We start from the raw sequence: 15118 nt of genomic DNA, 5'->3' as shown, positions 1-15118 counted from the left end.
GGGATTTTTTTTTGTTTCTCCTCTTTGGGCGTTAGCTATATATTGTTACCTGTATGTTCGTATATTTATTTATTTATTTATTATGATTATTATTATTATGATTATTATTATTATTTTTTATTATTATTATTTTTTTATGTTTGCCTTCAGTTGTTATATATATATGTGCGCATATATATTGGTTGTTACCTATGCGTACATTTGTTTATTTAATATATTGCGAGGTAATTTGGGGAGGTTCACGGAACCCTCCTTCCATTACTCGGTCCTCTGGCACCAACAACCCCAACCGACAATCCAAAATCGAAATGTTAGGCGCCAGGTCATATAACGGAATGACCACCGTAACGAAATCCTTCTTCACTTTCAGCTTCAACAGCTCCAGCAGCTCGATACGTAGAGATTTAGCTTATAAAGAAGCTGAAAGGAGATGTGACTGGGATATCAACGAAAAATGAATAAATCTATAAATTGTCGGGGAGAACAATTTTAATCAAAATAAATAGACTCGATACATAAAAAAAAAATTAATTGAATCCCCTTGAAAAACGATTATGCGTTATGAAACAACAATTTGATGTATCATTTATAAAAGTCACTCTCGTCTAGTTATTTATAACAATTTCCTGAAGTCCAAGATTTTACAGTAAAATAAATAAGTAAATCAGAATAAAGTCAAAAAGGTTGAGATGTCATAAACAACTAAGTTATACGACTCAATTGTTACAAGTCAAGAAAAGTCAGAATTAATCAGAAAGTTTTAAAGAAAATAGGATGAAATTCAATGACTCGAAACTCCAGTAACGCAAACATCGATAAGTCTACGTGACCTGAACAATCGAAAACAAAATAAACACAGAATTCGAGACAAATACTTTCGAGGTCACGAGCCCTTCAATCCGATTAAACTAAAATTCGATGGCGGGAAAAAAAAATCGGAAAAAACTCCACTGTACAAATCCAGTAAAAGCAAATCAAAGTCGCGAAATTAATCAATTAGAATTACAAGAATACATAATTACTAAAATATTTAATTTGAGAGAGAGAGAGTCCAAAAATTTCACTGAAAGAAATGGCCAGAGATCCTCTCATGTAAAATTCCACAAATCGACGTCTCCTAAAAGAAAAGACGTAACTCCTATGCTTAAACATAGGAGTTACGTCTTTTCTTTTAGGACACGTCGAAATAGTCCCGTAGGACTCAGATGTCTAAAACATGAACACTAAAAATTCAGAATCTCTGCCCATCAAAAGAAAACAACAAATCAGTCAAAAGAAAGGCCACCACGCTCACCCGGAATTTCCTCAACTTCTTAAAATCGTCCAGAATCGATCCGAAAGTCAATGGCGTCTCTTTCTCGTCTCGATAGCGTCCCTCACTAAATTTCTTAATACAGGTCCGCTTCAGCAAACCACCAAACGGGAAGTGAAGCAACGCCACGCGTGATAATACGCAACAAGCGGCAAAATATAGAGAAATTATATGATTGGTGGTAACAATATCATCACCCACCAATCCCGAATAATTAGACATGCACGACAGGGCTTAGTAATTCCAACGCATGCGCTTTAATTTTACGATGCTCAAAAAAATAATTCTCTTGTCTAAAATAAATGAGAATACATTCTCAGCGCGGTCTATAATTAAACATAATAATATTCCTTAATTTTATTTCACACAGGAAATATTAATTTCTGCTATCTTAATTTCATGCTGAATTCCAATCAGCCATGTGCCTTGCTTCTGCGTCACTTCCGTGGTAATGCTGACTGGATTGTGGCTCCCTCCACGGCCTCATCCGAAACCAACTATTGCCAGAACGATGAAGGAGCCTGATAACCTCTTACGGCTTCCTGGTTATCCTCGTGACGTCCTCAATTGGAGCGCAGTGGCGCGTAATTAAATTCAAATAAAACAAATAAAATCAAATAGAATCAATTCCTACTCCTCTCCTCTCATACGACTCTCGCCATCGAAAGTGACTTGCCGTCTGGTGGAAGTCAACAAAATAACGCGAAACGGTCGAGAACCAGTAACTGGCAAAATACCACGTTACAATATATATATATATATATCTTTTTTTTTTCAACTTTTACAAATGGATGTTTTTATTGATGGTTAGTTGTTATTATTAGTTGTTATGTATATATGTGTGCACATATATATTGGTTGTTACGTATGCCTACGTTTGTTTATTCAATTTTTTTTTTTTTTTTTTTTTNTTTTTTTTAGATGGCCCCAGGTTCAGTCAAGGAGGTTCTGTAGGTTGATGGTGAGAGGGAGGCGGAGGAGGTGCCTGACCTTCCTGGGGGTGCAGGGGTTCGTCCCTTTGCCGTTTTCTTCAGGGAGGTTGAGCTGGAGGGGGGCCTCCTCCAGAGCTTTTTGTAGTGGGAGGAGAGGAGGGTAGAGGTGAGGGAGGATCTTGAAGGGGACCGAATTCGGACACTGCTGTCGGCGATGTCTGAGGTTTCCGGGGGGGTGATTCCGGTGGATCCTTTCCTGGAGGCGGTTTTAGATTTTATTGCTTTCCTGAGGCCCTGTTATCGGCTGACAACGGTAGGTGGTTTTGGTTGATTTTGTATGATGTTTATTGTTAGCTTAAGTGTTTTTTTTTTCTAGGCAAGGAGGTTATGGAGGTTACTTTTCATCTTCAAGGAGTTTTTGGCGACGGTGGAGAGGAGGGAAGCCCTAGGGTTTTTGGAGGATGTCTCCCCGCGGGTTTTAGGGGTTATTCTGGCGGTTGGCCAGGGCCCGTTATTTGGTTGGTGTCTGACTCCTCTGTATCTATCTAATAAAGTTAGTTTATTGATACGTGTCTGACCTTTTTATTTTTAGATATAGTTGATGACCACGGCGGATGGAGTGTCCTGTTTGGGGATTGTGGTGGCGTGTTTGGGCTTGGTGTTCCCTTTCTTTTTCGGCGCTGGAGTTGGTGCTGAGTAGCTGGACATTCCGGCCATAGTTATTGCTGCTGAGGTTTCATCTAACTTTTGGATTTCTGGGGCGCCGATTTCGACTCTTCGTTGGAATTTTCTTTGCTTCTTCTTGGACTTCTGGCAGCGGGAGAAGTAAGGCAGAATGCTTATGATGGACAGCCTTTGCCTGTATGCGCAGATGCTGGCTGCGACCATGGATAGGGAGATGATGGCGGTAATGATGCCATTTGTTGCGGTGAGCATTCTGTGGTGATATTCCTCTTGGGGGTGGAGACCTATTTCTTCGGCCTCGTCTAAGGTGTGTTGGAGTGATTCGTCGAATTCCCTGTTTTCATCTGGTGTGGGTCAGCTTGTCAGACAGTAGGTTGGTGTTGGAGGCTATGATGTTTATTCTGTCTGTAGCCTTTCTAATTTTCTCGTAGTTCAGTTCGTGTTCCTTCTTCATGGCGTTTATTTCGGCTTGGATGATGTGAGTCGAATTTCCGATTAAATGGGTGATTTGCTGTTGGTCTTGATAGAGTCGATCCATTTCGTTGGTGATGTGATCATTGTAGTCCATGGTGTCGAAGAGGGATCTTGATATGGTGCCAACGAATCCTAGTAAAGGGGATCTGCTATATCGTCTTTTGGGGTTCTGTTCTGGATTTTTCCAGATTCTTTCCAAATGTTTCTGTATTGTTTGGAGTGTCATATTGTACTCTTTCATGATGGGTATGCCTAGTACTCTATCGCAGGTTTGCTTGCCCTAGTGTTTGTTGCATTCGGTTTGATATTTTTCTATTGTTTGCATCCCGGGCAGTGGTTGTCCTAGGAGGTTGTGCATGTCTACTGTAAGCATCAGTCGCCATTTTCTGATGATTGTTGTGATTTGATCGATTTTCTCATAGTAGAGTCCGTGGTTGTGGTCGATAGTTTAGTGTTGATAAATTTGATCCGGTGTTAAATCTGTTTAGGCCTTGGTTACCCAGACGGTGGTCCACTGGATGATGATAGCTCTCATGGTGTTGTGTTCTGTAAGTTGGAGAATTTTTGTTTGAGTCTGGTGTGCTTAATTTTTTTTTTTTTTCGGCAGGTATCGGCCTAGTTACGTTCGGTGGGTATTATTTCTGAACCTATTTTTGCTAGTTCGTCCGCTTTTTCGTTCCCGTATATTCCCTGGTATCCTGGGGTATATTCAAATTAGACGTCGATTTTCTGGGTGAGCTCATCAAGCTGTTTCAGGAGTGTTTGGTTTACGACGGGTTTGGATTTAGCATTTAGCCAGCCATTTGATTTCCATTTCTTTATGTGTTCAGTCATGCAGCTGATGAGGTATTTGGAATCGATGATTATTCTTATTCTTGACATGTCGTGGCGAATACATATTTGGCATGCTTCGATGGCGGCCGCTGTTTCGGCGGTGGTATTGGTGGCCCGTGTGCCTTGCAGAGTTTTATAGGTGTTGAGGGGGTGGTTGTCCGCAAACCACACTCCTATTCCTGCTTTGGCATCGATTGAGCCGTTGAAGGAGCAGAAGCCATCGACGTAAACTGGCGTGCGTCCTGATCCGTCGGTACTCGTGTCTCTGGAATGGTTTTGCTTTTGGTGGGTCGTAGGGTTTGGATGGTTTGTTTGGCAGCACTGGAATTGGTATCGACTCATTTTGCGCAGGGTTTCAGCTTATTTGGGTGTTTCATGAAGTGGTGTCCGTCTTCACTTTCTAGGTACACGTTTCCTTTTTCTGTGATGTCGACGATCTGGTAGGGTCCAGTGTAGGCCTGATTCAATTTTCAGATCTTAGGTTCCTTCTCGACGTGGACAAATTGCCCTATTTTGAGGTCTATTGGTCGATCATCTCGGTCGTAAAGGTTTTTGGAATGTAGTTTGGCCTTTTCTAGGTGGTCGAAGGCGAGATGGTGAATTTTCTCCAATTTGTTAATTAGATCTACCATGTAATCGTTGTAGGTACAAATTGGCTCATCTTCGTCGGTGACGTTGGAGGGGAGAACTGCCCTTTTTCCATACAGGACTTCGAATGGTGTGAAATTTGTTGAGCTATGTACCGTGGTGTTGTACGATAGCATGGCGAAGGGGACTAGCTCGTCCCAGTCGGTGCATTCGTCGGTAAAGGTCTTCAGATATTCGGCTAGTACGTGATGACTTCTCTCAAGGGCTCCATTTGACTGAGGTCTGTATCCAGATATCGTTATATGGTGGAATCTCAGGTACTTTCCCATTTGATTGAGCAATTTGCTGAGGAAGCTGGTCCCTTTATCTGAGAGGATTATCTTGGGGCATCCGTACAGGGCTACATACTTGGTTGCTAGTGCATGAGCGATAGTATGAGCCTTGATATCCTTAAGTGGTACAGGAGTGCAATGCTTGGAGAAATTATCCTGTATTGTCAGGATATGGCTCTGACCCATACGTGTAACTGGGAGGGGGCCTACGGCGTCGATAGAGATTCTCTCGAAGCATTTGCTAGGTGTTTCGGTGATGAGCATGGGCTGTCGGAATTTCACCCTTCGAATCTTTTCTAGGTGACAGATTCGGCAGAGTTTGATTAATCTCTCTATTTCCTGTTTCATCCCGGGCCAGTAGAACCTTTCTCTTACTCGGTTGAAGGTTTTCACAATCTCTTTGTGTTCTCCGGGAAGAGTTGCATGGCATTCCTTAATGATTTCTGGTCGTAGGGCTGCTGGAGGTATCTGGACTCCCCCATGGCACAGGATTACAGTAGCTGGGTGGAATTGAAATTCTTTCTCCAGGAAGTATCGTATTCTGATATCGTCATCTATGTCGTTACCCTGAGATACCATTTTTATTTCGGTGATTTTGTATTTTTCCATGGCGGTTTTGAGATTTTTTAGGCAGAGTTTTAGTATCCGGTTGTTTACTTTTTCGAAGTGCCATTGCTTCGCAATGAGGGTAAATGTTCGGAATTTTCCGCACTTCGTGACGATGACTTGATGTAGTTTTGGATTGAGCTTACGTATTTCCTCCAGGTCTATCAGATTGAGGTCTCTTAAAAGTTTGGTGTTTTGCTTTTTGATCTCCCCATCTGCTGCGAGGAAATGAGCAATGTTTCCCCTGGTAAATGTTAGTCCATCTCGGGTTTCTTTGATGTTGCTCGCAGGCTGGTAGTCGCTTTGCGGTATAATGGTCTTGTCGTCCATAGTTTTCTCATTTGTTTGTTCTGAGATATTTCTTGTTGGTTCTGTAGGAAACCGTGCTCTTCGCTCGTGAGAAGGTCAGCCGTGAGGAATTTGGGGTATGGATACAAAGACACCCCCGGTGGCTGCGCTGATGGCGGTTGTGCAATTTCGTTTGCTTGGGGAATTTCCGCTTCTCTGGAGTGCGTTGATGGATGGATTTCTTCGGTGCGTGGGAACAGTTCTCTTGGGGTTAGGTCTGTTGAAGAATTTTTCTTTTCTGGAGAAGATCCTGCCATAGGTGACTGTATAGGTCTTGGTGTCGGCAGTAAGGATTCTCGTGTGACCTTTGGCTGCGATATCACAGAATGGCTGGATTGAGNTCTTTGTGTTCTCCGGGAAGAGTTGCATGGCATTCCTTAATGATTTCTGGTCGTAGGGCTGCTGGAGGTATCTGGACTCCCCCATGGCACAGGATTACAGTAGCTGGGTGGAATTGAAATTCTTTCTCCAGGAAGTATCGTATTCTGATATCGTCATCTATGTCGTTACCCTGAGATACCATTTTTATTTCGGTGATTTTGTATTTTTCCATGGCGGTTTTGAGATTTTTTAGGCAGAGTTTTAGTATCCGGTTGTTTACTTTTTCGAAGTGCCATTGCTTCGCAATGAGGGTAAATGTTCGGAATTTTCCGCACTTCGTGACGATGACTTGATGTAGTTTTGGATTGAGCTTACGTATTTCCTCCAGGTCTATCAGATTGAGGTCTCTTAAAAGTTTGGTGTTTTGCTTTTTGATCTCCCCATCTGCTGCGAGGAAATGAGCAATGTTTCCCCTGGTAAATGTTAGTCCATCTCGGGTTTCTTTGATGTTGCTCGCAGGCTGGTAGTCGCTTTGCGGTATAATGGTCTTGTCGTCCATAGTTTTCTCATTTGTTTGTTCTGAGATATTTCTTGTTGGTTCTGTAGGAAACCGTGCTCTTCGCTCGTGAGAAGGTCAGCCGTGAGGAATTTGGGGTATGGATACAAAGACACCCCCGGTGGCTGCGCTGATGGCGGTTGTGCAATTTCGTTTGCTTGGGGAATTTCCGCTTCTCTGGAGTGCGTTGATGGATGGATTTCTTCGGTGCGTGGGAACAGTTCTCTTGGGGTTAGGTCTGTTGAAGAATTTTTCTTTTCTGGAGAAGATCCTGCCATAGGTGACTGTATAGGTCTTGGTGTCGGCAGTAAGGATTCTCGTGTGACCTTTGGCTGCGATATCACAGAATGGCTGGATTGAGGTGTTTCTTCCTTCTCTATTTTTTCGGGATTTTGGTCGGTGGAGCTCGTCAATTCTGAGATTTCGTCGGTTGAGTTGATTAGGGGTTTGGACTGGTTTTGCAACTCAGCCATATTCTTCTCAAATTCTTGACAGGATTCATCCAATTTTTCTTTAAATTCTGGACCCAGACTGGTTCTTCTCATTTTCTAGAGTGGTAGCAGCTGGTCTAGCAGTGGCTCTAGGGGTTCCTGGAATATTTCCTCATCCCTTTCCGAGATTTGCTCCATATACTCGTAGAAATTTTTCAGGTTTCTTTCCATTCGTTCCATGTCCAATCGTGGACGTGATGAGGGATTTGATACATCATCCTTTTCCTCTATTCGAGTTTCAGCTTCGATTATAGAAGGGGTTTCCTCGTCGGTGGAGTTTTGATCTGTAATGAATGGGTCATCCTCCAACCTTTCGTCCGTTGGGATTCCTTCAAGGGAAATTTGTAGTTGATTTCCTTTTCCTTGATCTTCCCTTTCGACAGGTATTACCGATGGTTCATCCTGTAGTGGTCGTTCTTTGGATTGAGTAGTTGTTGGAGTTGATTGCGGCATCTCCATGATCGGAGGGGTGGATGGAGTGGGGATCGTTTCTTCCACTGTTTCTGGTTTGTTCTCAATTGTGGGGCCCCGGGCAGATGATTTGGGCTTTTTGCTGATTTTGGGTGTCATTTTATAATCCCGATTCAATCTGTAGGAGATCGGTTGCCGGGTGCCGCTGTTTATTTCTGTTGCTCTTCTAGCCCGAAGCCTGTCGGCAATTAAGCTTCCCGCCGCTGGGATGGTGATAATTTTTAGGTCACTATTTATTCTAACCTTTCGATTAGGATTTGTGACTGTCCCTGGTATTTTCACACTAGACTTCGGTACTGGTAGAGCAGGCATGCAGGTTGCGAACATGACGATTTCCTCACGTTCGTCTTGAAGAGGATTTTCTGCAAAGGCGGCTGCTAACTGATTTCTCTTCTGTTTCTTGATTTCCACTTCAAACGTGAAATTATTCAGGTAGGTTTTTCACTTAACTTGCCTCGTAGTAGGGTTGCTAGAATCTCTGAGCCAGTTCAGGGCTGGGCTGTTCGTAATAATGGTGAAGGGTACTCCATAGATGTAGGGTTTGAACTGGTTTAAGGCGTAAGTAGTATGGGAACTACTATGGCGCCCCCCACCTAAAGTCGATATGGCCCCACCACCACACCTGTCAGAGTAGCACGGCTGCGACGTGTGTGATCGGTGGGGTACAGCGTGGCTGCGGGTGCGTCACCCGGGCGCGTATCCCAATCCCGAGAGATTTCGGGAGAACCGCTGATCCCTCGACCACGAAATTAAAATTTGGGGGTCAAAAATTTTACCCCCCACCGCCGCTTGTAAGTATAGAATCCCACCACCATACCGATCGGAATAGCGCGGCTCCGATCTGTGTGCGCGGTGAGGGTACAGCGGATACTGCGGGCGCGTGCCCCAACCCCGAGCGGTTTTGAGGGAACCGTTGGCCCTCCGGGCTCAATATCTATCAAAAATTCCGGAGGTCAAAATTTTTTCGAACAGGGAGGGCATACCGGTGCTCCAATAAAATCCGCGAAAAGCGTAAACATATTAAAAGAATACTTTACCTGTCACTGCACTCTCCTCACAGGGCTCCGAAAAATTCGAAAATCGTCATTGATCACCTTCTGCATGAAATCTAACTGTCACTAAACCACTAGCACTATGGGTAGTAGTTTCTCTCCGTAGGCACTGGAGAGAAACGTCAACACTACCACTCCTTGTTCAATAGTTCTTCTATGTCCCTGTCCTCATCGGACTCCGAGAACAGCGATACCTGGGCCAACTCCTCGCCCTAGCCAGGCGATCCTGGGTGTAATCGGCTGGCTCGATAACCATGGGGAATGGTCCATCCCTCTGCCACCATCCCAGCTGGGGTGGTCCACTGAGACCCCGGTGCCGAGTATCATTCTCCAGATGCTCAGCTGATGGAATGAGAGGTTGCTCTACCCGGAAAGTCCACCGGCGGTCCGGGAATCGGGGATCCAGCCCGTTATACCCGTGCCGCAACTCGTACGGGTCCGGGTCTGCCTCGATGGCGATGGGGTCCCTGTTGAACCCCCTGATTAGGGTGGACCAATCATGGTCATCAGTGGCCGAGCATGATGACAACGTGTCCGAAGCGGGTGTGGCGGGGCGCGATGGATTTGGGATATACCCGCTGATGGATGGTGTCGGCTCGTCCTGGGGGGTGGCGGTGCTAGTGGGGGATACAAAGTTTTTCCCCGTCACACGCATGATTACGCGCACAACACGTCACAAAAAAAATACCCACTCTATCACACACATACACACACAATAATCCAAATGTTTGATCACTGAAACAACACTTCTCGATAATTAAGATCTTGTCACGGCCGCGCTTCACTGAGAACTGAAAAAAATGATTATATGCTTTGGGGAGACAGCCGTTGAGTTGGTTACTCACCCTGGAACAATGTGCTGGCCATGCAGTTTTGCACGTGCACTCTGTGACATCTTCTCCACCGTAACCCACACTAGTTCTCGAAGGTCAGACTAGCCGTCTCCACATGTACTTACCTTGCAAATCTGACATTTGCAGAGACGATTTGATACCATTCTCTTTCTTATAAGAATATTCTCATCATTTAAAATTACTACATTTAATTTTAACAACTTTATTTCTCATCAAGTCGATGATTAACAATCGTTTAAAAATGTAATCAAAACGAACAGAATCAAAATGAACACAAGTTGATATCTTTTGTAATCAAAATGAACACAAATTGATATCATCAAATGGAACCAATCTTATGAACGAAACTTTCAAATTAATTACATACCTCTGTCTGAGCTCGGATCTGGTTTGGGAAATATTTTTGAGCGATGGCCAAAAAAACGATGGATTTCTACGGGAGCGCGAGAAGGTCCAGAAAACACAACACGTGCACGTTGGTCACAACAGTCAATTTAATTATAAAAGTCAAATATTTACACGTGCTAGCTTTAACTATAATTAACGAGATGGTCAAACAAATGCGCGGGTCACAAAATTATTAAATAACCACAGTTCACAGAATTTAGATAGCACAGGGCAATCAGTTCTAAGAACTTGAGCAAAATAGCGACTTCGCGGAAAAGTGATACACACTGTACGATGGCGGATATGCTAATGAGGCCGATTGAAAGACCGCAAGGTGGCAGGTGTCGATCATCGTGCCCCAATTTAAATGGGGGCGTTCGCTGGACACCTGTCCATCAAGTGGCGCCTCAGGTGTCAGAGGTGAGAGGCCACTGGTCAGTTCAGTCGGTTGCGCAGGTCAGTCCTGAGAAGCCATGCAAGCATGCGAGAGGAGCGAGTGTGCGTGAGTGTGCGTGTGTGCGAAAAACAATTCGGTGGAAAACCGAACATTCTCCCCCGCCGTCAGCAGCTGCTGACGTGACTGAGTTGGTCTGAAACAAAAAGAGATTAATCGAGCTCAGGACAAGATTTCTCGAAGATCAATATCACCATCGTAGTTCACCAGTGACGGTCAGGTGTGAGTACAGCCAAGGACGTAGGAGGCGTAAATTCCGGCAGACCCCGGCAGACTTACGTCCACTCCGGACCAGTTGCCACAGAGAGGGTCGTAAATCCTCACCATGACCCAATCCGAACATGGACTATGATGAACCCGATGATGCAGAGCTGTCATCACGTGAGATGATCCTAGATATCGCTGGTCGAGATGATCTTAAGTGTCGCTGGTCGAGATTGGCAGTAGAGCGAGCTTCAAGATGGGCCGTTGCAGAGTAGAACTGGACGTCTTAATGGCGACCACCCTGGCGAGTCCATCTCTACCAGGGTGGAGAGCGATGACTCGAGCGAGAGGCCATTTCGTTGGTGGAAACCTCTCGTCGGTGAGAAGGACTATGGAACCAATTCTAATGTCGTGAGATGGGTGGTGCCACTTCGAGATGGACTGTAGATGTTGAAGGTAGCTTGTAGACCACTGCTTCCAGAAGTACTGAACCTTCTGCTGGATAAGCTGCCAACGAGATAGGCGAGCGACGTTCAAATGCTACAGCGAAGGGTCAGGAACGGAGATTAAGGCCTGGCCAATCAGGAAATGACATGGTGTGAGCGCGCTGACGTCATCAGGAGCCTCTTATAGCAGTTCCCGCGGTCGCGAATTGAGCACGGCTTCGATCTGCGCGAGTAAAGTAGTGAGTTCCTCGTAGGTCAAAAGGGAATCGCCGATCGTTCGTTTGAGATGGAACTTCACCGACTTTACCGCGGCTTCCCATTTGCCTCCAAAGTGCGGTGCACCTGGAGGGTTAAAAGACCATCTGGTTCCATCGCTGAGCAAGAGTTGGGCTAGTTTATCCGATTCCTTAGACGCCATTGAGAAGAGCTTCTTCAATTCCTTGTCGGCTCCCAAGAAGTTCGTTCCGCAGTCTGAGAACAAGTTCTTGCAGAGTCCACGCCGGGCAACAAAGCGACGATACGCAGCGATGAATCCATCGGCTGCGTAATCTGAGACGACCTCAATATGGACTGCGGACGTGGTCATGCAGACGAAGATCGCGAGCCATCCCTTGTACGACTTATGACCACGCCCCTTCCACGAGCGGAGAGACACTGGTCCGGCGTAGTCAACTCCAGTGTTGAGGAACGCTCGGCCAGGTGTGAGACGAGCAACTGGGAGCTGGCCCATGAGCTGTTGAGCTCTGATCCCTCGCTGTCTGGCGCATGGAACGCACCTCAGGATGAATGATCTTACCGGGGCTCTTCCTCCGAGGATCCAGTAAGACCTTCTGAGTTAGTTGACCGACAGTCAGCTGCGTTCCTCCATGCAGAGTCCTCAGATGGACATCCTGAATGATGAGCTGAGCGAACTGCGAATCCCAAGGTACGATGATCTGATGCTTATTTTCGCAGTCAAGCTGAACAAATTTCAGGTGCCCTCCAACGCGTAGAACTCCCCGGTGGTCCAGGAACGCTGTCAATCGAGTGAGCGAGTGAGACGAATTAAGACGTTGCCCTCTGGACAAGGTCGTAAGCTCAGCTGAAAAATCCGCAGACTGAGTGAGCTTGACCCAAAGCAGTCGGGCCTGCTCGATGTCACCAGGGTTCAGAGCTGTTGCTAACGATGATCCAGGAATTCTTCTGAGACGAGCAATGATGCATTGGCAGATGGCCGTAATTCGAAGCAATCTGTTGAGTGAAGAATAGCGATGAACTAAATCCCCAATCTGTATACGCTGGACCTTCACGTTCAGAACGACACCAGGTTTCTCTTCAAGATCTGCTGATGTCACTGAAGCAAGCTCTAGAGATGGCCACGTCGATGAGCTTTTCATGAGCCACGGTGGTCCGTGCCACCAGAGTTCATGTGCAGAGAGCTGCGCTGTCGTTAGTCCACGAGATGCGCAGTCAGCTAGGTTTTCCTTGCCAGGAACGAGTTTCCATTGAGCTCGTGAGGTCTCTTGCATGAGTTGGACACGATTTTTCACGAACTCTTTCCATCTGGACGGGTGCGAGTTGATCCACGTAAGCGCAACTGAGGAGTCGGTCCATAAAAACGTCGGAGCGTTCGAGAGATTGAGCTCTCCTTTCACGTACTTTACGAGTTTGGCAAGCATAACCGCAGCTGTGAGCTCTAGCCTTGGGATTGTCAGCCGTTTGAGAGGAGATACTTTCGTTTTAGCGCAGACCAAAAAAATCTGAGGCTCTTCATCTCCATTAACGATTTTGAGATAGACTACGGCTAACATCGCGAGAACAGAAGCATCTGAGAATCCATGGATTTCAATCGACGAGTTCTGGAGAAGGCCTAACCATCTTGGAACAGATAACTTCGAGAGCAGAGTGAGATCATTTCGAAAACTTTTCCAACGCTGGGCAACTTGTTCTGGGACTTCCTCATCCCAACCGAGCTTTCCAATCCAAGTCTCCTGCATGAGCAGTTTCCCTCTGATCACGATAGGAGATAGAAATCCGAGTGGGTCATAGATCTGAGCGATCTCTGAGAGGATATTCCTCTTAGAAACCTTCGATTCATCGCTGGTCCGACTTGAGAAGACGAAGTTATCCGAGCTGGGCTGCCACGACAAGCCAAGAATCCGGGTCTCCGAATCCTCATAAACTCGCTGGTCATTGGAGGCACTATCAGGAGCGAGCCACTGGAGTAGCGCTGGACTATTACTATGCCATTTTGCCAGAGGCATTCCTCCAGCAGCGCAGAGATCACGAACTTCTTTCGCAGTCCTAACGAGTTGGTCATGCGTATCCGCACCTCCACAGATGTCGTCAACGTATCTTCCTTTTACGATAGGCGAGACGGCCAAAGGGAACCGATGTCCTTCATCCTCAGCCAGCTGAAGAAGAACACGGTTTGCGAGAAACGGAGCTGATCTCGTGCCGTATGTGACTGTTGTCAGTTGATACGTGACTAGTTCTCCACGTGAGTCGGTCCATAGAATCTGCTGCAGGGCCCAGTCATCCTTGTGAACTCTAATCTGGCGGAACATCTTGGTGATGTCCGTCATGAAGATGACTTTGTGCTGTCTTGACCAGAGCAGCACGTCTGAGATATCCCTCTGCAACTTGACTCCTGTGTGGAGAATGTCGTTGAGTGATTTCCCCGAACTGGTCTTCGCTGATCCGTTGAACACTACTCTCAGTTTCGTCGTTTCACTGCTCTCTCTGACTACACCATGATGAGGTAGATAGTAACTCTTTTGAGCGTCAGACGGCCCTACCTGAAGCCCTTCAGAGACCCTCAACCCTCCTGAAGCTTGCGCTCCATGTGCTAAGGTCGTCTCGTCAGAACGACAAGCGGAATTCGCCTAAACCGAAGACGAAGAGCGATGAGTCGAGCGAGTTACTAATCTCATATGGTCGAGATCCTCATACTCCTTGAGAAAGTCAGAGTAAAGCTGGAGAAAGCGCGCATCTTTTGAGATTCTAGCAAGCATACGATGAATACGAGCTAGCGCTGGATGATAGGAACTCCCTAATGACGAAACTGGAGCTGAGAAGGGCAAACGAACGACATATCGACCTGAGCTATCTCTTGAGTGAGTCTGACGGAAGTGGCGTTCATACTCTAATTCTTCCGTTGAGAGATTCGCGTCAGCACGCCCAGGAACTTCCTCCTGAACCCAAAACTTCGTGAGAAGGTCATTCTCAGAAGCTCGTCGTTCGATACACTGAGGTGATGAGAAGAGCAAGATGTTGGTTGATCAGGTCCCGCTGGTCCGTAAACAATCCAGCCAAAGCTGGTGAGTTGAGCGACTGGAGCCTGAACCCCTCCTCTGATCACATTGGGCTTGATGACCTGACCAAAAACATCAGCACCGACGAGAAGGTGAATTGGTGCAGAGACTCGGAAATGAGTATCAGCAAGCTCTAAACCCCCCATGATCCCACTTGAGGCCCTCTGCTGAGAAGGACGGTAGCGTTGAGGTGATACGTTCAACGGAGTGAGCTGTAACTTCAATGCGTTCTTCTGAGTGAATCGATTTTAGCGTGAGATGTACTTCGCCGGACGTTGTCCCAAACGATGATCCTCCCACTCCTGTTATGTGGACAGAACTACGAGTTTTCTTTAATTTCACCTTCCGAACTAGTTGATCTGAGATGAGCGAGAGTTCGGAGCCTGAATCCAACAAGAGTCGAACTTGATGCGGAGGGCAATACTCGCTCACTAGAAGAGCTAAACAAGTTGCGAGAAGGACTCCAGGCCGAGAGGTTT

The 15118-nt window shown here is 46.1% G+C and overlaps 1 protein-coding gene across 1 annotated transcript; it reads right to left on the bottom strand.

Annotated features, from left to right (window-relative positions):
- Positions 1-12014: 12014 nt before the first annotated feature.
- LOC107047674 lies at positions 12015-14785 on the bottom strand. Its single transcript, XM_015270470.1, has 2 exons — positions 14504-14785; positions 12015-14210 (listed from the first exon to the last, which is right to left on the bottom strand). Exons 1-2 carry the CDS (start codon positions 14783-14785, stop codon positions 12015-12017), a joined length of 2478 nt encoding a protein of 825 aa, XP_015125956.1.
- Positions 14786-15118: the final 333 nt, after the last annotated feature.

This window comes from Diachasma alloeum, unplaced genomic scaffold (genome assembly GCF_001412515.2).
Source record: "Diachasma alloeum isolate Michigan unplaced genomic scaffold, Dall2.0 Dall_scaffold_76850, whole genome shotgun sequence".
NCBI classification, from domain to species: Eukaryota; Metazoa; Arthropoda; class Insecta; order Hymenoptera; family Braconidae; genus Diachasma; species Diachasma alloeum.
Note: the sequence above shows the minus strand (reverse complement) of the source record. Positions and strands in the feature narration are given on the sequence as shown.

Coding starts and splice junctions, on each gene's coding strand:
- LOC107047674 (XM_015270470.1), bottom strand. CDS start 14,785: ATGGGGGGTTTAGAGCTTGCTGATACTCATTTCCGAGTCTCTGCACCA. Junction 14,211..14,503: donor TCAGGAGGAAGTTCCTGGGC/GTGCTGACGCGA, acceptor TCTTCGGTTTAG/GCGAATTCCGCTTGTCGTTC.